The 21300-nt window shown below is 46.7% G+C and overlaps 1 protein-coding gene and 1 long non-coding RNA gene across 2 annotated transcripts; both read left to right on the top strand.

Annotated features, from left to right (window-relative positions):
* Positions 1-2886: 2886 nt before the first annotated feature.
* SPSB1 (splA/ryanodine receptor domain and SOCS box containing 1) lies at positions 2887-9549 on the top strand. Its single transcript, XM_008928729.3, has 2 exons — positions 2887-3881; positions 7405-9549. Exons 1-2 carry the CDS (start codon positions 3188-3190, stop codon positions 7530-7532), a joined length of 822 nt encoding a protein of 273 aa, XP_008926977.1. The 5' UTR covers positions 2887-3187; the 3' UTR covers positions 7533-9549.
* Positions 9550-11833: 2284 nt separating this feature from the next.
* LOC108640861 lies at positions 11834-15598 on the top strand. The gene is made up of 3 exons (XR_001921553.1): positions 11834-12013; positions 13629-13753; positions 14756-15598. It is a non-coding gene; the product is annotated as an uncharacterized LOC108640861 (long non-coding RNA).
* The last annotated feature ends 5702 nt before the right edge of the window (positions 15599-21300 follow it).

The following is a 21300-nucleotide window of genomic DNA, read 5'->3' as shown; positions in this document are numbered from 1 at the left end:
TCATATACAAGATTTTCCTCGAAGACTTGTGTTCTCCCTGTCTAACAGCAGGGACTTGCATTGAGATGTCTGTCTCCTGCCTTGATCTGTTTTCAGCAAGCAGTTGTTTTGAAATCTGGCATATCTTTCTTGTATGGCAAACTGCCTGCTTGCTCTGAACAGTGAAATCGAGGGGAGGTCTAATTCTCACTGGAATAGCAGTGAATGCTTTTCTCTGAGACACTCTTATAATTTCATTCCAAAGCTTTTAAGCCCAGAAGGTTAACAATAGAACTGAAAAAAAGCATGGGGAGCAGAACTGAGCATCATGGGGATGAGCTTGTGTTTGTGAAGCAGAGCAGAGTTGCAGCAAGCCTGAGCTGTTGATAAGAGAGATAAAAGCACTTTCAGTGTTTAGATTTGTACTTAAACCTGTAGCAGTTCAAAGGTTTTGAAGCAGCCCATTCCCTAGCATATCTTCTCATTTATGGCTGGCTGTGTCTCACATCAAGCTGCCCAGGGCATTAATCCATTAATTTAAGAGGATAAGCTCTTCTGTATCTCTCCTGCTGCAGGAAAGTGCCTGTATTGTCTTGTGCGTGAAGAGGCTTTTCCTTTTAAAAAATGGGGGTGTAACTGTGCTTCCTGACTGCAGGGCAAGGTGCCACTCTGCAGTTCTAGACCAGGCTAGTGCCAGGAACAGCAGCAGAGCCAGCTGTGAGCCAGAGTTATTGCCTTGCCCTAATAAGGAGCCATGTTGTGCTTAAATCTTGGCATCTGGTGCTCAGTGTCTGACCTGCTCTCACTCTAATCAACCCCTTTGTTCCAAACCTTTTCCTTTCTTCCTCCTTTCCCTTTATTCTGGCCATTGTCTTTCATCTGGTGTTAACAGTCTGCCTGGGAAAGAGTCATAACTAATGGAAGTGATGAGTGGTGCTTGTGTGCAGAAAAGCTGCTTCCTCTGCAGAGCCAAGCAGGCAGTGAAGGGTGTCCTGTCCCCTGTGCTTCACAAGTCCCTGTTGTCTTTCACTGGGGTGATTCCCTTTCTGGTGCAGCAGCCTTGAGAGAAATATGATGAAGCTTATGTTGGCAAAAGGCAAAAAGTCATAATGAACGAGGCATTGTCTTGCTAATGAAGAGCACAATTGTGTTATCTTCTCTTGAGTATTTTGTGCTTCAAAGAGGTCTGCACCAGTGCTCCTGCAGTCTGGCAGTCTGCTTTGTTTTGGTTCTTGCTTCCTATGCTGTGTTCTCACGTGTACTGCACAGGAAGTCTCTGCCTCTCCTCCTTCTGCCAATGTTTTGTTCCTTTATCCTAATCAAAATTCCAACAGCTGAATTTGCCCATGGACTTCCATGTGTACTTTAGCCAGTCCCTTGTTGACAGCCTTTGCCCTTATGCCACAGGCCTGGGGAATGCCAGGTGGTTCACCTGGTGCTTTCTGTAGAACACCACGTGTTCTGTGTGGAACAACCACACGTTCAGCAGCCTGATGGGTTTTACCCCAGCCTGAGCAAATCACTTACACTGGAACGATTGCTTTGGGTCAGCACTGATGTGCCTTTCCCAGGGAAGCTCAGCTAATGTCTGGTTTGGCTTGTTCTTGGCATCCCTTGCTTTGAGCTTTTGCTGTTCCTTAGGCTTCCAGAGAGCAAGGCAGCCTGTGCCCTCTGGGGCTGGAAGTGCCTGTGAGTCGTGGAAACACATGGGCCCAAGCATGAGCTGTGGGGCACAGCAACTAAATCATGTGACATCCAGGGACTGCCATCCCTCTGCTGATTTTTGCTGTTTCTTGCTTATCTCCAGCTGCTGACCAGCTGGCTCACACAGTTCAGGATTTGTTTTGATGTTGGGGATGGTATTTATTTAAGTTGCAGGATGTCTTGGTTATCTTAGCAGCTGATAACATGATTGGACCCTGTTTAAATGGCATCTTCTCTCTGTCAGTGCCAAACATCTGAGGTTCCTGAACAGTTTGAAATAGCTGTGCTTCAGCCTGTGCATTGGAGTGTGACTTTTAAAGAACCTCAGGCCTTTTCCTCTCCCATCCTTGACAAAAAGGAGGGAAGGGAAGGGAAAGTCTTGTCTCTTGTTACTTAGGAATTATGAGATTTAGCTCACCATTCCAATGGCATACCTTGGACTAGTGGTAAAAACCTGTAGGGAAGCTGCTGAATTGAACATACATGAGCCTTCCCTGTCACCTTCTAGTTGAAGCCTTGCTGCTGGTGTCCAGTAATCTTATTTTTAAACCAGATCTGATTCATGCTCTGTTTTCTATGCCAGATGAGGTTCTTGGTTGTGAGTAAGTGTTGTGACTGTAGCTGGCAGGAGTGCTGCATGATTGCCTCACTTCAGGAAATGTTAAAATAACACTTTTTTTTCTTAGAAAGCTCATTTGCTCCCCTCCCACTTCTAATTCTCCTAATAGCTGCCCCCAGTTTGGCAGCTGTCTTACAGAGGGTTGTTTGTGTTGCTGAGTGAGAGCAGAGACAGTTCAGTGGATGCAGTGCTGGAGGAGAGGTACACAAAGTGAGCTAGTATCTCTAGCCAAGCTGGCTTAAACGTTTTAGAGGTTTCTCTGAAATCTGGAAGGAAAACTGCTAAACTGTGAGAAGAATCTTGCTCCTCCCCCTGGACTCTGCGACTGAAGCGGGGGATTTTTTTTCCTCTTGGAGAAGAGGAGCTGCCCCAACCCAAGCTGCTCATTTGAGACAAACCATCCAGCAGGTTTATCTGCTCCCTGCCTACAGTAACTCGGTGGGGCCAAGAGTGCCAGCAGCTGCTGGAATGAGTGTCCCCCAGGGACGGACCCTGCAGGTTTTGTCTGCTGTGTTGGATTTGCAGTCAGGCCTCCAAGGTACTCAGCAAAGCTTCAGTGGGGTCGAAGAGAGTTATCTCCTCAAACCTGTATCAGTGGCTGCTGTGTGCTCTGCCAGGCTATCCGTGGAACCCTTCCTTGCTGGTGGAAAGGCAGGACAGGTTGTTGGGATAAACAGATGAATGCTGTGCTCTGTAAATGTGGCATACAAGGCTGTGTGTGCTAATGTTTAACTTGTCTCTTGTTTTTCTTTCCATCCGTTAGGCAATACTGAGTGGTGCACATCTCGACAGAGTCTCCTAGCAACCTTTCCTGCAGGGCTGAATGACAGCAGAAGCTGCCAGGTGAACCCATGAGCCTGTAAGGAGGCGAAACCGGGACACACCATGGGTCAGAAGGTCACAGGTGGGATAAAGACTGTGGATATGAGGGACCCTGTGTACAGGCCGTTGAAACAGGAGCTCCAAGGACTCGACTACAGCAAACCCACACGGCTGGACTTGCTGCTGGACATGCCTCCCGTGTCCTACGAAGTGCAGTTGCTGCACTCGTGGAACAACGACGACCGCTCGCTGAACGTGTTCGTGAAGGAGGACGACAAACTCATATTTCACCGGCATCCGGTGGCCCAGAGCACAGACGCCATCAGGGGCAAGGTGGGGTACACCCGGGGGCTGCACGTGTGGCAGATCACGTGGGCCATGCGGCAGCGGGGCACCCACGCCGTGGTCGGGGTGGCCACGGCAGATGCCCCCCTGCACTCGGTGGGGTACACGACCCTGGTGGGGAACAACCACGAGTCGTGGGGCTGGGACCTCGGCCGCAACAGACTCTACCACGACGGCAAGAACCAGCCCAGCAAAACCTACCCCGCCTTCCTGGAACCAGATGAGACTTTCATTGTGCCCGACTCCTTCCTGGTGGTCCTGGACATGGATGATGGGACGCTGAGCTTCATTGTCGACGGGCAGTACATGGGGGTCGCGTTCCGGGGGCTCAAAGGGAAGAAGCTCTACCCGGTGGTGAGCGCGGTGTGGGGACACTGTGAGATACGGATGTGCTACTTGAACGGACTCGACCGTGAGTATAACTCCTGTGTTTGCTCTGGCTGCACAGATCTGCTGCTTACTGGGACAGCCTGGGGAGGGGCTTCATCCTTCAGCTCCTGTCAGCAGGAGCGTTGCTGCATACAGCTCTGAATCTGTAATGGCTCACACAAAAAGTTTGGCTGTACACACGTACCCAGGCACCGCAGGGTTTGGGTGGGAGAGTGTGGTGGGGGAAAGTGATGCCACCTGTCTGACTAGAGATGGCAAAGCTATATTTCTACCAGAGTATCAGCAAATGTTCTTCTGACAGTTGCATTATTTGCAATGTAATCCTGGTGTCTCGTTACAGAAAATGGTCTGAGACAGTCCCCTTCCTGAAATGGGTAATGGAGGGACTTTTAAAATCCCTTGCAGGCAAGAATGGGAAAATCTGTCCCTAGCTGAGAAAATGGGAATGTCTCATCTTTCAAAAAAAGTAGCTCAATTCTCTGCTGCTTTCAGAGCAGGGTGTGCGCATTTGTAGCAAGGGGCTGGATATTGTAATCAGCCCAACTTGCATGCCAGGCCCTTTACTAACAGGCACATCAATCTCTAGCTAAGCTTAGTAATAAATTTGGCTGTCCAAATGTGCTAAAGTCTGTTATCTCTCATAGTCAGAAGTTCCCATGGGGCCAGACTGTGACTCAGTCCTCTGGGTAGGGTGGAGGAGAGAGGTGAAGGAAGTGGATTAAAATCTGGATTTATGTTTTTAGTGAAATAAATTTGGCAGAATTGATATGAAGAATAGTTTTTCCCCTGCATTCCAGAACAGTGTCTGCACAAGGGCTGTAGCATATTGGGCTTCTTTATTTGTGCTTAAGAGGTGTCCTAATGCTGGGCCAGCAGTGGCAAACCCTGGCACTCCTGGCATGAAGTACAACAGAGCTGCCACCAGGCACCAGAAAAACAGAACTGTCAGAATAACCAGGAAAGCCCTGCAAAGGGATAGCAGCAAAATCCACAGTGATTTGAGAAATACATTTCATCTCAGCAAGACCAAATAGAGAGCTCTTGGCATTTTCTTACCCAAAGAAAGAAGCCCAGACCCTTCTGCCCTGACAGTTTACAGAATGGCAGCAGCCCCAGGAACCAGGTTTTGCTGAAGGGTCAAAGGCAAAACCTGCAGCTCCTCTCAAAGCCAGCAAGTCTGTGGAATTGTTGGAGCAGAGCTGCACTTAGCAAGGAAATGGCCACCTCCAGGATTGGATTTGGTTGTAATGTGCTCTCGGCATAGGAGTGAATTGTGGGCACAGGGCCAGGAATGACGGGATGCTATTTTGGCACAGATAGAAAGAAGGTGTCTGGCTCTAACCACTTCTGAGCATTCAATAGCAACACTGTCCAGTGATTGTAGTGCCTGTGAATGGAAGGAGGTCGGATATGTGTGTGCTTTCTCTTTTGGTCTCCTGTCAGACTGGGTTATCAGCACAAACTAGACGGGGATAAAGTTCTTGTTCTTAATCTCTGTGGAAGATCCTCTCCTTTTAAGGACGTTAAACTGCAATGTATTTGTTATGTTAATGTCTATAGGCTTTGAAGGTCAGGCCCCTTGTCCCTTGGGATGCTGGTGAGACAATGCCTCTGTCCCAGCTATCTCCACACAGAGCAGGCAGAATTGGGACAGGCTTTGAATGCAGCGTGTTTGTACCCCAGTGGTTTAAGAATAAGCTACATTGGGAAGTGCCAAAGGAGTGCTGCCAGGAATAGGCCTCCCTGGCAGTGTCACAGCCAGAGCAGAGAGGTGCAGTCTGGCTGCAGGGACCTGTCCCTGTGGAAGAGGCAGCATGGATCCTGAACTGGGTCACGAGCAGGCAGGAGCAGGGCTTGCAGCCAGGCCTCCCCTGTGACACAGAACACGTGTGGTGAATGTGGGGCTTGGGAAGCAACAGCACTGCCCTGACACATCCCTGTGCTCCCCACCCAGCTGCCAGTGCAGGAGAGGTGTGCATGATTCCTCAGGAATAACTAACATGGAACTGCTAGGAAAAAAAAAACACATTTCACTGCAGCTTCCCCTGGAAGGAGGTAATAGCTTGTGATCCACAGCAGGGAAGGAAAAGAGGGGAAATAGAGCATTGACTGAACATGAGGAGGAGACAGACCAATTCAAGCCTGGGTTTCCTGACTTTGTTACCAAGTCTCTCCACAGCTAACAAACTCTCCTTCTCACAGACTTTTTTGCCAAAAGTCGGATAAAAGTTACTTTTCCCCCTTCTCATTGGAAGTGTTTTCTGCTTGGAGCAGTGTGACTGTTAATCTTTTCCAAAGTAGAATCAGGAGTGACCTGATCAGAGGCTACTGGCAACACCTTTCTGTTTGAGATTTTCAGTGTTACCTTTGAACCTGGAAGGAAGGTACTTGTAACCACCTTATTGATGGAATGAATTCTGGTTAAAAAAACGCAGTAACATGATCGTACTCAGGGAAAGTAAACTTTTGTCTGTCTCTCATCTGTTTCAAAAGCTGTATGAACAGTGAGATTAATTTTGCATGTAGTAGTAGAAGCTGGAGCTGTTGGTATCTCTCAAAGCTCCTGAAAACTGCAACTTCTTAGCCAAGCTCATTCCGTGTCTGTGAGTGCTTTTAGGTCTGTGTTCAGCCCAAGAGATCTGTAAAGGAAGCTTTCCAATGGTGCAGGCAGAGCCCCCAGGCTGTTAAGAAGGACATGCAGTTCTCTGCTTTGGGATGTCTTTTGTGTTTTCTCTTGGGGGGAGGAGAAACCCCTTAGGCTTGAGCAGCATTACAGACTCAGCAGCAGGAGCTGTGAGTAACTAATGTGTATCTTCCCCTCTGTGCAGCCCTGATGTGTTTGTTAACTCTGGCTTTGACCTTAGTCCCCTCTAAGTTGTGAATGAGTCCTCAACAGCAAAGGGCCCCATATGCCATTCCTGAAAAACTAGTATTATCTTGTTCGGTGTTTTAAGTACAGGATGCAAAAAAAGATAGCCAAAGGCTTTTATCCTTCCCAAGTTTGTGACAGAGGAGGGAATCCTCCAGTGGAAAATGTCACCACAATACAAGTGGTGACATGAAGCTCTGACAGATGGTTTTGTTTTTCATGGGAACTATGTAATATAAATGCAGGGGGTTGACAGCTGTTATCCTATATGTGAGACAAATCGTGGCACTTTCTGGGTGCCCAGACCACGTGATGCTCTCAGACTGCTGCAGTCTTTTCCTTCAGCGACTCTTACAAAAGTTTTTGGATACTGCAGTAAGAGGCACAAGCTGGAAGATGTGTTCTGTCTTGAATGGTATTGCAGAGGGGTAACTTCCATTTGAGGATTCTGGTATTTTTTTGTTCACACATGTATGGCTTAGATAACGTATTTGAGTTGAAGATTTGTATTTGAGTTGAAGATGCTGATATGTGAATGCTGAAGGGTTTAGGTCCTGCAGACATGCCAGGCGTTCACCCTTCTTGCTCAGTCTCTTCTGGGGGATTTTTAGAACTAGCAAAATGAGCGTGTGTCCCGTGTGTTGAGGCGTTAATGTCTCGGCTTCTCTTTCGCCAGCTGAACCACTGCCTTTGATGGACTTGTGTCGGCGAGCTGTGAGGCTGGCTCTGGGCAAGGAGAGACTGACTGAGATCCCCACACTGCCCCTGCCAGCCTCCCTCAAGAGTTACCTGCTCTACCAATGACCTTGGTGTCCGAGGACAGAGAGCTGGAACCAAGGCAACGCGTCGGAGCTGACCCACTGAGCAACGGGCTCTCCACCCTCGTGTCATCGCTACTGTTGGGACTCCTTGGCCAAAGTATTCCTGCCACTGCTTAAGCCTCCATGTGCCCTTATTGGCAAGCTCCCAAGTAATCCTTGTTTCACAACTGGGTGTTTTGTTCTCTGGAAGTCACTTCCCCAGCACGATTACAAGAAGGGACACTCACAGAAGCTCTGTGCCTTCCCTGCTTCTCCTGAGAAAAGCTGTGCTTTGTCCTTTGGGCACAAGGGCTTGGGAGTGAATGATTTGTCTGTACCAGCTAAAGGGAAGAACATAATTTGGGGAAAGGGAAGGCATTAGGAAAGGTTAAGACTGGGTCCTAAGAATGGAAAGGCACAAGATGTCCAGCAGAGTTGGAAAGAGTCCGGAATACCAAGAGGAATTAATTGCTGAGTTTTTAAAAACAAACAAAAAAAAATTAAAAAAAAGTACAACCCCAAGCCCTGAAACACCAAAATTAAAACCCTTCCACCAGGACACTTGTTAATTTGGAGAAGGAGCTTGTGTTGCTGATATCTGTATCTCTACTGGAACTTCTCACCATGTTCTAGTGCTGTTTCACAGATCACAAATCCCATGTTCTCGTTTACCACTGTTGCTTTCTCCTGCTCCATTCTCTGCTCTGCCTCTTCTCAGAGGGTTTGACTCAGTTGATTGAGCAGTCAGGTGTCTTCACCTGCCTTCTTCCTGACTTAAAACTGCAGGTTTTAGTCTGGGATCAGGGGGTCCTTGCTGATGTGGGGACAGGGAAGGGACAAACTTCTGCAACAGGGTGCAGAAGATGGAGACCAGCTTTATGAGCTGAGAATTGTTACTCAGCTACAGGCCCTGTCACCTTGGGTCTGTTTTCTAACCTGTTCCATGGTGAGACTTTAGAGGAACATACTGATGTGTTTCTCTAATGGCTCTGCCAGGGGAATTTCCTTCTTGGACAAGCTGCTTATATTCATCCAAACCAGGCTTCTTTCTGTCATAGACCATTGGCATAATCTCCACTTAACTATGCAGCAGGAATAGTTCTCCCTGTTTCTTGCTTGAGGGGGGGAAGTTGTCCCAGAGAAGGTGGTACCAGTGTGGGCTGCAGAAGTACTGTCAGCAGATGAGAAATCCAGGAGGTGATTGCTGCAGAATGTCACTTGTGAGACCTTGACAGAGGCCGGGGGGGTGATCTTCAGGCACAGCAAGAAGAAACTAAACCTCTCCAGAGCTGGGGGGCAGGAGAGAACTGCAATAAACAGGACAAGCAATTCAGGCAAAATCAGCACATCCCAAATAGATTCTCACCTCAGTAGCCGAGTAAAGAGGATGACACTCCTTTACTAACAGGAGCTGCTCTCTTGACCTCTCCACAGGTTACTATGCTGCCTTTCTGGGGTTATTTTGCACATTTCTTTGTCTTGAAAAATGTTTGTGTGGTTGGTTTTTTTGCTCTTGAGTTATTCCTTCAGTTCTGTGTAGGTACAAATGAGTTTAGTTGTTGAAAATGTTAATATATATATTTGTGGTGTATGTATAAGAACATGTTTTAAACAGCTGCTGTAGGGTACCTTTTTTAAAATAAACTACTTGCATAGTATATTTTTTAAAGCACAGAATTGGTGCCAAGACTGGGTGGGGTGTGATGTGCCCCTTTTTTATTCTAATATTATATGATTTTGTTTTTTCAGCGTAGGGGTTTGTACTAGTTTCTGTTGCAGGGTGGGACACAAGAAAATTCAGTGTGTGTGGAGCCCTACTTGGTTGCCTTCAACTTGAACCAGTGTCTTCCAGAACTCCAGGGAAGTAGCTGTGTTCTCCCTACTTCTAATGCTCTTTGTGCTCCCACGTTTCCCTCTCTTCTCACTTCACCAGGACATTACTTTGTACAGTTTTAAATTCTGACTATTTTATGACTGTAGATAATACTCAGTAACCTAATAAACTTTATTAAATATTGCTTGGTGATGGTTTTTATTCACATGAAACGATCAGATTTCTTTATGCTTGGTTTCTACATGAACAGTGAGCTTATTCCCAGGAATCCTGCCCAGGCAGGCAAAGCAGGGGCTGTTGTGGCCTTATCTCTGCTTGGAAGAATAACAGTTCAAAGCTGGCATCTGAAAGGTGTGTACAGATGGAGGGCAAGGTGCATTGGTACAGGATGGTAAGGTGTGGTAACCTGAGATTTTTGGGCAGTTGCCACTATTGCCTAAAAGATGGAGTTTATTAAAGTCTGTGATGAGACAGCAGCCTTGGTTTCCTGATTTAACTTGGTTTACAGCTGATTTATTACACCATACTCCTTTTTGTATTCAATATAAAATAGATTCAATAGAGTTTCCCTCCTGCATTACAGCAAATGACTTTTCTTCTTTCAGAAAAGAAGTTTTTAAGTAAATCCCTGACTTCTTATTTTATGTTGATACCTGACATTTTTCTTAGGGAGGTGGTGGATAGAAGACAACAAAATAAAATGGTGAGGGCTAGAGGGATCCCTGACCAGAAGAACAGCACAGTTAATTACAGAAGGTGCTGTGGAAGGTTAAGCTGAGTGTTGGGAGTCATTCCTGTGTGCTTGAAAAATGGCTGATTGATTTCAGTGTGTTCTGGGAAACTTCCTCAGGTCATGAACTTGATTTAGCTCGTGTTACTTGGTATTGGTTTTCAGTCACTCCCTACCCACTGCTATAAGTTGCTCTATTTTCATGTATTTTTGGGATCTGTTTGCATAAGAGACTTCACTCCTGGGCCGTGAGGAGAGATGGATTATTTTGTTTGTGGAATACAGCCTGTTTGCTTCCTGGTTGTGCCTTCAGTCTCTTCCACCTCCAGCCTGTGCAATGCAGAGAGGCTCTCAAATTGTGTCAGCAGGGAGGTTAAGCTGCCCCAAAGTGACTGAAAGTGTGATGACATGGTAGTTTTCTCAATGATGATGAAAAGTCTCTCCTGTTCACACACTTTTTTGTCTTCCCTGCAGCTACCAACTTCTGTGTGGAAACCAAACCATTTAATCAGTTAACACACACACTGCAACTTGTGAGGTTCAACTGAAGCTTATGAACTGCTGAATAATGGTGCTGTAGGGGGAGAACTTAAAAAAAGGCAGGTAGTTTCTTTCCTCTTGTCTCCATCCAGGACAAGATTTTTTTTTAATTTTGGATGTTTTGCATGTGGGACAACCATGTGATTAAGACAACTGTTTGTAGATCCAAAGCCTAAATATCCATTGTATTCAATAATCACCACTTCTGATTGCTGCAGGTAGTGGAGGACTTCAATGAAACACTTATTTTTTGCCTGTTTCTGACCAAGGCTGGCTTCCCCTTTGCCTTCCAGTGGAAGGCTGCCTGTGTGTCACTGGGAATGTGGCTGGAGGGGTTCTGGGACAGCAACAGGCTGGGAGGGTGCAGAAGGTGGGGCGGGTGCAGAAAACTGAGAAATTAGTTCATGCTCAGCTCCAGACACCCAAACAGGCTTGTGTTCCAGCTGCATGGAATATTTGAAACAAATGACCTGCTCAGGGCTGGGAGTCTGCAGTGTTTATGTACAGTGCCATGGCAACAGTGGAGGAAGTCATGGGATGGGGATTGGACCTGATGGAATCAACAAATGATATCACAGATTAGCAAGTCCTAATAAATCAGTGGCTCTCTGCTCCCCTGCTATTAGTGCCTGTATCCAAGCACTGGCACTGGGGCAGGAAGATCTCTGCCTTTTGGAGTAGCAGTAAAAACTGCAAGCCCTGCTTGTATCAGGACTGCCTTGAAAACCAGCCCTGTTCCACTGGCCAGCATCTCGTCCTCCTGCTGCTGCTGAGTCATCACGTTTACGCACATGGAACCATTCCTACATTTTATAGGAGGCTTCTGGCCTTGCCTGTGCTACAGCAGTGCTGTGACCATTCTGCAGAGAACCCTGGTGTTCTAGACAAGCAGGGGAGTAGCTTTTGTTTCTTCCTGAAAGTCGAGGTGCTGGTGACAGTAATTTGAGTGTGGAAAAGTGTGCAAGAGGGGAAGTGCTCGGTGGAGGAGTCGATAAGGAAGCAGGTCCTGCTGCTTCAGCAGTGTTGTGTCGTTCCTTTCACAAAGGGAAGCCTGTACTGGGTGCAGGTTACACTCCTGCACACGTTTGTACCAGCCAGTATTCCTATTGTGGATCTTCACCAAAGCTATGACAATGTCAGGACAGAAAAACTTCGGGGGGGGAAGACGGTTGCCAATTCTCTCCTTTATCTGCAGAACCGAGAAATTATTTCTGAGCTCAGCCAAGTTCCCTGTTGGAGCCCAGCTGCCAGTCTGTACCTGTCAAGTCCTTTGCCAGAACCAAGGCAGTTTTCCCTGTGCCTGAGATGTGTGAACTCAAAAGGATGTGCGTCACGCTTTTAAGAACTTATCTTGGCAGTCACACCTTTTCTCCTGCATAAGGTAAGACAATTATGAAAAACATTTCCTAGCACGCTGCCCCTCTTCTCTCCACGTGCTTCCTATGCAGAGCTAATGCTGTTGATCTTATGCCAAAGACTAAGTTGTGTTTGACTGGAGAAGGAAATACACGGTGATTTATTTAGTATAAGTTTATTAAAATTAAAAACCTAACCCAAAGCACAGCCTTTCTTGGCTTACAAAACACTGCTGAGGGGGAACAAAACTCATTCAGTGCTTGCACAAAACACACTGGAGCACTGATCCTGCCTTTGCACATGTTTTGATTCGAAACTATTGCAGGCTTGTCTGCCCTTCAGACAGAAAACTATTTGAAGCAGCTGCCAGATGTTTTGTCTGCCCTGTGTGTTACAGTTTGCTTACTGCTGAGCAATGCTCTTCCCATCGGGTGCTCGAGCTGCCCTTGGGAATCTTGCTCCTGTGGCACCTCCGTGCTGGTTTCCCACCCCTTTGCCCTGGTCACGTTCTCACAGGGCAGATACAAGTCTGAGTGTTTTACTGCAGGGCTCGGTGTCTGCTGTGCAATCTGCTGGCCTCGTCTGGGACCTTTGCTGGGGCTAGCACAGCCCAGCCACATTCCTCTGCTCACATGTTGCCACAGTGTGTAAAAGTTAAGGTGATTTACAGTCTCTTATAAAAGCACTCGGGGCCTGAATTTAGGCCTTGCTGAACAGCCTTACCCTGAACACCCACAGTTCAGGGCCTGGGCAGCCTCCGTGGCTGGCTGTAACTTAGAGCTGAGTTATAAATCTTTTTCCCCCCTATAAGATGGGTGATAAATTCTGAAATACAGCGAAGTGGAGCAAAGACCTTTGTGTTTTTCCAGAACTGTGACAAATTTAACTCAGTCAGAAGATGTACCTGCTCAACAGAGATACCTTGAGAATTCCTGTGTGTTTGCCCAACCGCTTCACGTTGCTTGTGCAAAATACATGTTATTTGTTTAAAATACAAATTTTCTGTGTAAAATTTCTCAGCTGGGAGCAGTCCCCTGTGCCATCATGTTTAGAAGCACACGTCCTTGGCTTTCTGTGCTTCTGCACCACTGGTAGTCCTGCAAAACCACATCTATACATCTTAGGGCAGAGTCCTCGTTAAAGGGGGTTTAACCTGCAATTTTTCACTTTGCTCAGACTTCTGTCTTTTTGGGCACACATTGCATTTGCCTCTAACTGTTCTGCAGTCAACAGCTTATGGCCCATGGTCTGCAATGGTGTTGGGTGGGACAAAGGCCAAGAAATAGGTGCTACTTCTGGATACCCTTCTCCATAGCACCTTGTTTGTCCTGAGGAACCCCATAAATGACTCTTCTTACCAGAGTCTTGTCATTGTTCCCTCTCACAACCTCTTGTTAAGCCATTAACTATTATTTAGGAGCGCCTAACAAAACTTTACTGTCTAAAACCTGCATAAGCAAACAGGCTCTCCAGCTGATTATTATAAAGGGTACATGGGCAGGCAAGAAACACCTGCCTAAGCTGGAGTCTCATAGGACACAGGTGTTGATATTTTTTTTTCCTTTTATTAAAACATACTGAGGGTTCTCCAGAATGGAAATGGGTCTGAACTCTTTGTTCTCTCACTTTTCCCAAAACAGGACCTTTGGGAGTGCAGAACGTTCTCATAGGCTGCAGGTAAAATGCCATCCACTGAACCAGCAACCTAATTTCCTGCAACAGGCTGGATGTTTTCTTTGGAAGAGGACCACCTAATATTGATAAGGTCTGTTCCCACTTAATCTGAGGTCCAGCAGAGAGACTTGAGAAGTAACAGCTGTTACTCCTAAATATGATCTGTATTTTTCAAACTGTCTAGACACCTGGGTGGGTTGCACACATTACCAGCAAAGCTAGTTAATCATGTCAAACGTTTTCTTTCTCTAAAGGTTTGTTTTGTTTAATGAGCTATATGGAAACCCAGGGGAAGACAGTGAATCAAGCAAACAAGTGAGGAAATTTGATCACTGACACTTGGACATTTTTCATTCTGACCTGGTATAGACAATGCACGGATTTAGGGATTTCAGAAGTTATTAGCTGTGGTGTTTGATAACACCATTGACACAGTAAACCCTTAAAACAGTGAGCTGGGTGGATGTTTCCCATGTGCTCTCTGTGAAATGCTTTTAAATGAAAACTGACTGAAACTCTGCTGCACAATAGGAAGCTACAGCAATGAAAATTACATTTACAGAATGCCAGAAATTTAGGTTTACAATTGATTTGTAAAGGAAAGCCTAGAAGAAGGAGCACTCAGAATCCTTATGATGCTTCCTACTTGGATAAATACAAATGTTTTCAATAAATACAAATGTTCTCACAGATGCCAGCTACCTATTCCAAAGTACGGTGCTGCGTGATAAGATCCTTTTTATTAGGAAGGAAAGAAGGTGATTCTTCATATGCAGTCTGACATTTTTATTTGCATTTTAAAAAATAGTCAGAAAAATGCAAATAAACCTGAAGTTTAAAGGGGTGAGAGACATTTCTGGACAGGAACCCACCCTGAGAAGCTGCATCCTGGAGTGCAGACACCCTTGAGGTGGACGTGCAGATCCACAGGCACGTGGATCCTGGAGGATACCTAACATTTACAGCAGAAACTTGTGGCACACGTGCTTTAGAGCTGTGTTTTCTTGTGTTTGTGTTTGCTAACTACGTTTTGAACCTCATAATCAAGATGAACCGTGGCCTTCAATAGAATAAACCTGTTTTCCTCTTTCAGGTTGCCTGGCACTGGCAGTACTCACAAGAACTTTTCAGTAAGCACAAGGCGTGTGTCTTTCTCTACAAACAGCAAATGCAAATAAAATAATATTATGGTCAAACAGGTGGAATGTTTGCAACCTAAACAAGCATAAGAATCCCGAGACAAGCTATGATGCATTTCCCAGTAAGTTTAACCTGGAGTTCAGAAGAATTGAGCACCAGCATGAAATACCCTCTCCCCAGCTGGGTGTTAAATAGTGATTTCAGGAAGGTATGAACACTGAAAGAGCAGACCCAGCTTTGGAAGAAGCCAGGGTGCAAAAAGACTGTTGGTCAGGAAAAGCCTTCGACACGTGAATCTTTTACCAGCTGCATTTGGCAAAGGTTCAGAATCATAACTGGGAAGACAAAGAGGGGGAAGAGATTCAGCCTGGGGGCTGGTTGAGCGTTCTGACCGTGGTCTGAGCTCTTTGGCTGTTTGATAAAGCTCTGCAGGTACAAGTTGGCAACTGAGGCTGAACCTGCAATCTGGCTGCCTCTCCAAAATGACAGGCTGGGTCCCTGAGCAACACTTAGGGTGATTTTCTTTGGGTGTTTTCCCAGTGGTCAGCGGCTCCAAATGGTGCTGGAAATAGTGTGAGAGGAGCAGCTTGCTGCAGACTGTGCTCAGTTCCGAAATTCTCTCAGATGCCTTTCTTGCCAAATTCTCTTGGAAAGAGATTGTGTAATCAAACGGGGTTGCATGTAAAAACACACTTGTGTACGTCCAGGCGTGCAGGGTATTGCCAAAGTGGACAGACTGTCCTGCCTGTGCCTGCCAGAAAAGTTGTGTTTTGTCCAGCGGAAAGGAAAACATCCTTTTCTCTTTGCGCTTTGGAATTTGTCTTTTCAGACTCTGATCTCATCAGCAGAGGCTTCATACTATGACAAGTTTGGCCATCTTGGGTCAGGACCACAGTCCAGTAAATTGAGGCTTGCACCAGTAGCCAAAACTCAGCTGTTCTCCACAGAAAGTGGCCTTCTTGGTAACACGGCAGATGCTTCAAAGATTGCAGAGAACATCCAGGAAATAAAGGAAGCTGATCACTGATTTGTAATATACAGTCTTTTGTGCTAGTTGTTCTTTGAACTACAGCAGACAGCATCTGCCTCTAAACTGAGGACACAAGGAGGAGTATTTCATACCTAACATGTTTAATAGGTTGGAACAGGGGCAGGTTGCACCATGCTGTGTGTGAACTCTGTATCACAGAAATTAGGCACATGCTCTAGGTGTGCTACCAACAGGCATCTTTCTTTCCAGGCTGTCCTATATAGCTGGAAAGGCTGATTTTTAAAGAACCCAGCAGCTGAATAGAGTGACATTTTTCCTATGTGTTGCTTTAAGCCCTGGTCCTAATACAGCATTCACCTTTTATTTCCCTCTTTGCTGGCTGCACTGGATTAAAATGGCAGATTTCCTTGGACTGTGTGTTAAAATGAGACTGCCAACTGCCATTGGTAATTTCACTGAATATGGCCCATGCTCTGCATTCATGTTTGGGAGCTGTAGATTGTCAGATGTCAGTGTCAACACGACATTTTGCTGCATCTGTGACATTCAGAGTCTCTCTGCATGAAAATATAGCAGCTCCAGTTCCAAGGACATCCTTGGAAGAAGAGCTGCCCCTCTCCAGTCCCACTTTTTAGTCAGGTGACCAGTTTCTTTGGAAACTTCTTTGCTGTGGGTGGTGGATGGGGATATGTTTAAAGCAACCAGACAAAGGTGGGAGGAGAGGAAGCAAAAGGAAACACTCTCCTGAAGCCAAATTGTTTTGGGGGGCTGCTGGGAGGGGGAAGTTGTTTAGTTTTGTTTTCTGAAAAAACATCCTTACAGCCAAGACAAACAAAGGTGCTGCTCTAGGTCTTGTTACCTTTGGTCTCCTTGGGCCCCATGTCAATTCCCAGATTATTTTTACGAACTGTTTAATCCAGGGCTTTTATTTCCCCTGTAAATAAATGGTATTTCAGATTCCAGGGCAGCTTCAGATGCTAATACCAGCTGTCTAGACAAAGAGTGGCCCATGAACATGATCGTAAATAAAAATAGTCTTGGGGCTTTGGTTTGGGTGTTTGTTTTTTTTCCTTCCTTCTCTTGTCCAACTTGCAGAGGGAGACTGGCAGGAGAGGCTGGCTGTGTGAAGGCAGGCACTGCACAGTTCTCACCTCCTTTGCCATCTCTTGCAGGGGATTGAGCTGGCTGGGGCCTGCCAGGGGACGCTTGGTGTCTCAGAAATGTAAATATTTCTAGATAAGGAGCTAGGGGATGGAGCTCACAATTACATAGTGCATCTCCTAGGTTGCACAAGAGCAACACTGCAAATGTTTTTATGCCTCCCATGGCTTTCACTATATGGATCTTCAGCTGGATTTTCCTGCAGGGAGAAGAACTTTTTGTAGCTTCTGTTCTTTCTCACAGCTGTGCAGAACCGTCGTGCAGCACTGCCCTGGGCTGTTCTCCCTTTGTAGAGATGCTCTCTCTGACATCAAGACTTGTCCTGTTAAATTTAATTTTCTGATTTTATCACAGAAAGCATTAATACTCAACTAAAGCACGTACTGATCTTTTCCTAATGGCAGAGCTGATGCCAAAGTGCACCGTGGGCTGAAGAAACAGTTCATTTATTCCTGCAGCACTGCTGTTAATCCCATTCTTTCACATGCTCCTAGGATGCCATGTCACAGATGGATGGGGATATACATCTTCCTGGCCCACTTTTAGGTGCTTGACCTACCTTTTTATTGCCAAAATCCATAGGCAAGGGAAAGAGGAGTGAAAGGAGAGGTCTTTTTAAAACTGGTGATGCACCAGCAGAATGGCCTGATGGCCTGTCCTGCACTTGCTGCCTGTCAGGGCCCCAGGCAGGGACCTGATTAGATCTCCCCAAAAGGCCTCTTAAAGAAGGAATAGTCGAGCAGAAACCATTTTAAAGGAACATTTATCATTGTCCTTACACCCAGCGATGACTCATATGGCCTTTGCTAAACTGTGTAGAAGGAATGGAATTTATTGCTTGACTCTGGAAGACAGGGCTGGGATCCAGAGGGGCATCCGCTCGGAAACTGCTGTGCTCTGAGGCAGGCAAGATACTTGTGCGTGGAACACATTCCCTTCCCATTCCAAGGAGTACTTTTATAAAAAGCAGATGAGCAAGGCTGCAGGGAAGGGCCAGCACACCCACACCGACAGGGGATGAATGGCATACAACAGGGCTTGGAGATCAGAACAACAAGGGCTTGCCTTACAATTTTAGTACAGTTGTAATTAGGAACGGATTTGTGCTAAATCCTGTTGATGCCAGTGGCAAAGCTTGATTTCGTGCTTGCCTTCCTTTAGCCTCAACTCAGGAACTTTCTAAATTCAGGTTTTAGCACCTGCTCCAATTTAAACATTCACAGAACTGACCTCTGTAAAGAACACTTGACTTGACTTTGCCTGTTGTTACCCCCAGTTCAAAGCTGGTGTCCCTGAAGGGACACTATTGCAGGGAAAAAAGCAAGAAAATCACAGAGCTTAAAAAGTTCTCAGTGGGTTGTTTTTCTCCTGACAAATAAAGGGGCAGATACACACTGCAGAGAAATAAAGGTTAACATTTTCATGATCCCTTTCAAACACTGGAAGATTCACTCTCACGATCATATTGAACATGGATATTATTTTAAAAGAAGAGAAATTATACAGTTCAGTGGATCTTGACCGAAAAAAGAAATTCAAGACTTTCATTTGGTGGGAAATGTCAACATTTCAACATTTTTCCAGTACTGTCATTCTTAAGAAATCCCCAAATTCCTGCTCCCAACCAGCCTTTCTGGCCAACAGCATTAGACACAATGCCAAAACCCAGCAGAAAGGGTGTCTTTTAATAGTGTACACACACCATGTTTATAAAACCTGCACTTTGTTTTTAATTGGCTCTTCCAGAGGATGTACAACTTCCTCAGCATTTCATTTCCATAGGTTCTCCAAAGGCTTGGGGTATTCCAGGCTGGATATGAGCCAAAGCAACCATAAATCAGCTGTGGCAAGAGGTTCCCTTCTCCTCAATGTTGCTTCCCCAAGACAGCATTTTGGGGAGCATAATGTTTTCATTTTCTATGCACCACTGGCCTCTGCAGAGTCCTTTCTTTGGTGCTACAGTCTCAAGGAATTTTTAAAATAACTGTTCTGTGCAAAAGGTTTATGTACTCCATGTGCACCTATGGAGCCTGCTCTGGGAAGTGGTGCTGTGATGCAAGGCCAGTGAGGGACACAACAGAGAACTCTGTTTTAGCATCCCATTGCTAGGCTGCAGTTAGGATGCAAAATCCTGAACTGAAATATGTTAAAGATAAGCCCTGGAATATGTGTGAGAAAATCCAGAAGGGACTTTTTTCATTGGAGTTGAGACAAGGAAAAGATTTGGACTTCTTTTCTGACATAGGAAGGCCCGGAAGGTCTGGGTGGTTTTTTTCATTCTTCTAGGAAATTGTCTGTCCCTTTTAGCCTTTCCAGAAGGTGACAGCAGGTAGCAGAAAAAATATGAAGGTCAGGAAAACAGCAGCATTTCTATGGGCTGGTATGGTTTCTAAACCTGCTATGTATTACTACAGGGCAGTGTCTGGCTGGTGAACCCACAGAGCAGATATATATAGGCCAGGAAAACACACACAAGTTATGAAATACAAGTGCCCTGCCATGAGATGTGGTGCTTCTGCCAAAAACAGTGTCTGTCTCGGGGCTGCCTGGTGCACAGTTCTCCCACAGAGTCCTCCAGTTCAATCCAGGGCAGGCTTCCTCCTCCAGACATCAGCTCGGATCTGCTGCTTTTCCTCTAGGAAGGTGAGGCGAGACCAGCCAGGAAGCCGGTGCCATTAGAGTTGTCTCACAAATTTCCCCATTTTGCTAGGGCAGAGGAATGGTGAAGGGAAGGAGAATGGGCAGATGGATTTTCCAGGTAACACCTGGTGAAAGAGGGACGACAGAGTCTCACTCAGAACAATGGGGTTGTTTTGAGCTGCTTGTCAGGAACTGACCTCTTTCCCCTCTCATCCTCTGAGCATAGGATCCTTGGGGTTTTTGTTTTCTTTCTGCTCTCTCACCCTCAGATAATGTTTTCCTCTCAGTGCAGTGACACATGTAGTGTCCATCAGGTCTCCTTGACATAAATGCCTCCGGGCTATGTCCTTGATGGTGTCTCTGCGGGTGTTGAAAGACTGTGAGAGTGGACTCCAGTTGCAGAGGTCAGGTTATAGTGATCCTTCTCCTAAACTGCAGACAGCCCAAGGCTTTTGGCAGATACGATGGCTGTGTCAGGGTGGACATGTTTAATTCCCTTTTGCCCACCACCTGAGCACTTAGTGTGGGAGAGGCACTTTAGGAGGTCAGTTATCATTTGGACTGCAAGGAGAGGAGGAGCAGCACTTGCTTGAGTTCTGATGAAGGAAAATGCAAGTGCAAACCTGGCAGGGAGGATACAGCTGCATCCTCCTGAGTGTGTGGCTGCAGCGGATACGGCCCTCCCTGTCAGGGATCTGTGGCTGTTCTACCGGCTGCTTGCTCCGGAAGCCATGGCCATGATACACCCACTAGGAATGAACATTGCTCACAGCCTCTGTAATCAAAATATAATCTGAACCCACAGTTACAGCCTGTCCCCTACTCAGAGCCCCTCTGTGAGCCAAAGCAATAAAGTGTGGGTAGATAGGGAAGCAAGCCAAGGACGGGCCTCGGGCTCTGCTCTTCATGCTGGCCTCAAAACTTCTGAGAAGGGTCCTGACATTGTGTTCATCCTGGTGGCATCCACAGCCACAAGGTGTTGATGTACCATCCTAAGTCCCACAGACAAAGCCGGCCTGTCACCGTCACACTGCGTGGGTATTGTACAGCCTTGCTGTGCTGCTGCTGGACCTTATTGCATTCAGGCTGTAGTGGCATCCTGTTTCCTCAGTCCCACTGGCACAGAGGCCACTGCCACATCAGCAGGACATTGTTCCACCCTGTGGATGGGCCAAAGGGGCTGTGCCCAGGGTCACACTCTGCTGCTCCTCTCCCAGGATGAACCCAGGACCTCGGCAGCCATGGTGGTGGCCACGTCAGTGTCAGGGTGCTGCCCAGCATTGTCAGCATCACTTCTTTAGACAGTTGGCACAGCCTGATCCTGGGTCCTGGCATGGGGGGCAGTCCCAGACCAGCCCCAGACCAATCCCAGAGCTATCCTGTCATTGTTAACGTGGCACTCGCCTCCCCACATTTTCCATGATCTGAGCAGACCGGCAGCTCCTTCCTGCCCTCATGGCCGTCTTGGCGGGCTCTGCTCATCTCTGCTGGCCTCTCCAAAGGAGTGAGATATTCATATTCCTCTGCACCATGAGCTGCCCAGATGGGCAGCATCCTCTCCCTGCCACAGCTTCCCGCTGCTGCAGCCACGAGCAGTCCCTGCTCACACAGCCCTGAGGGGGCCAGGCCAAGAGGGACAGGGCTGAGGGAGTTGGGGCTGAGGGAGCCAGGGCTGAGGGAGCCAGGACTGAGGGAGCCAGGGCTGA

The sequence above is a fragment of the Manacus vitellinus genome, unplaced genomic scaffold (genome assembly GCF_001715985.3).
Source record: "Manacus vitellinus isolate BGI_N305 unplaced genomic scaffold, ASM171598v3 scaffold_46_pilon, whole genome shotgun sequence".
Taxonomy (NCBI): Eukaryota; Metazoa; Chordata; class Aves; order Passeriformes; family Pipridae; genus Manacus; species Manacus vitellinus.
Note: the sequence above shows the minus strand (reverse complement) of the source record. Positions and strands in the feature narration are given on the sequence as shown.

What these genes read in the sequence shown, in the direction of transcription:
- SPSB1 (XM_008928729.3), top strand. Translation starts at nt 3,188, where the DNA reads ATGGGTCAGAAGGTCACAGGTGGGATAAAGACTGTGGATATGAGGGAC. An exon ending in CTACTTGAACGGACTCGACC is followed by an intron (nt 3,882 to 7,404) that starts GTGAGTATAACT and finishes CTCTTTCGCCAG; the next exon opens with CTGAACCACTGCCTTTGATG.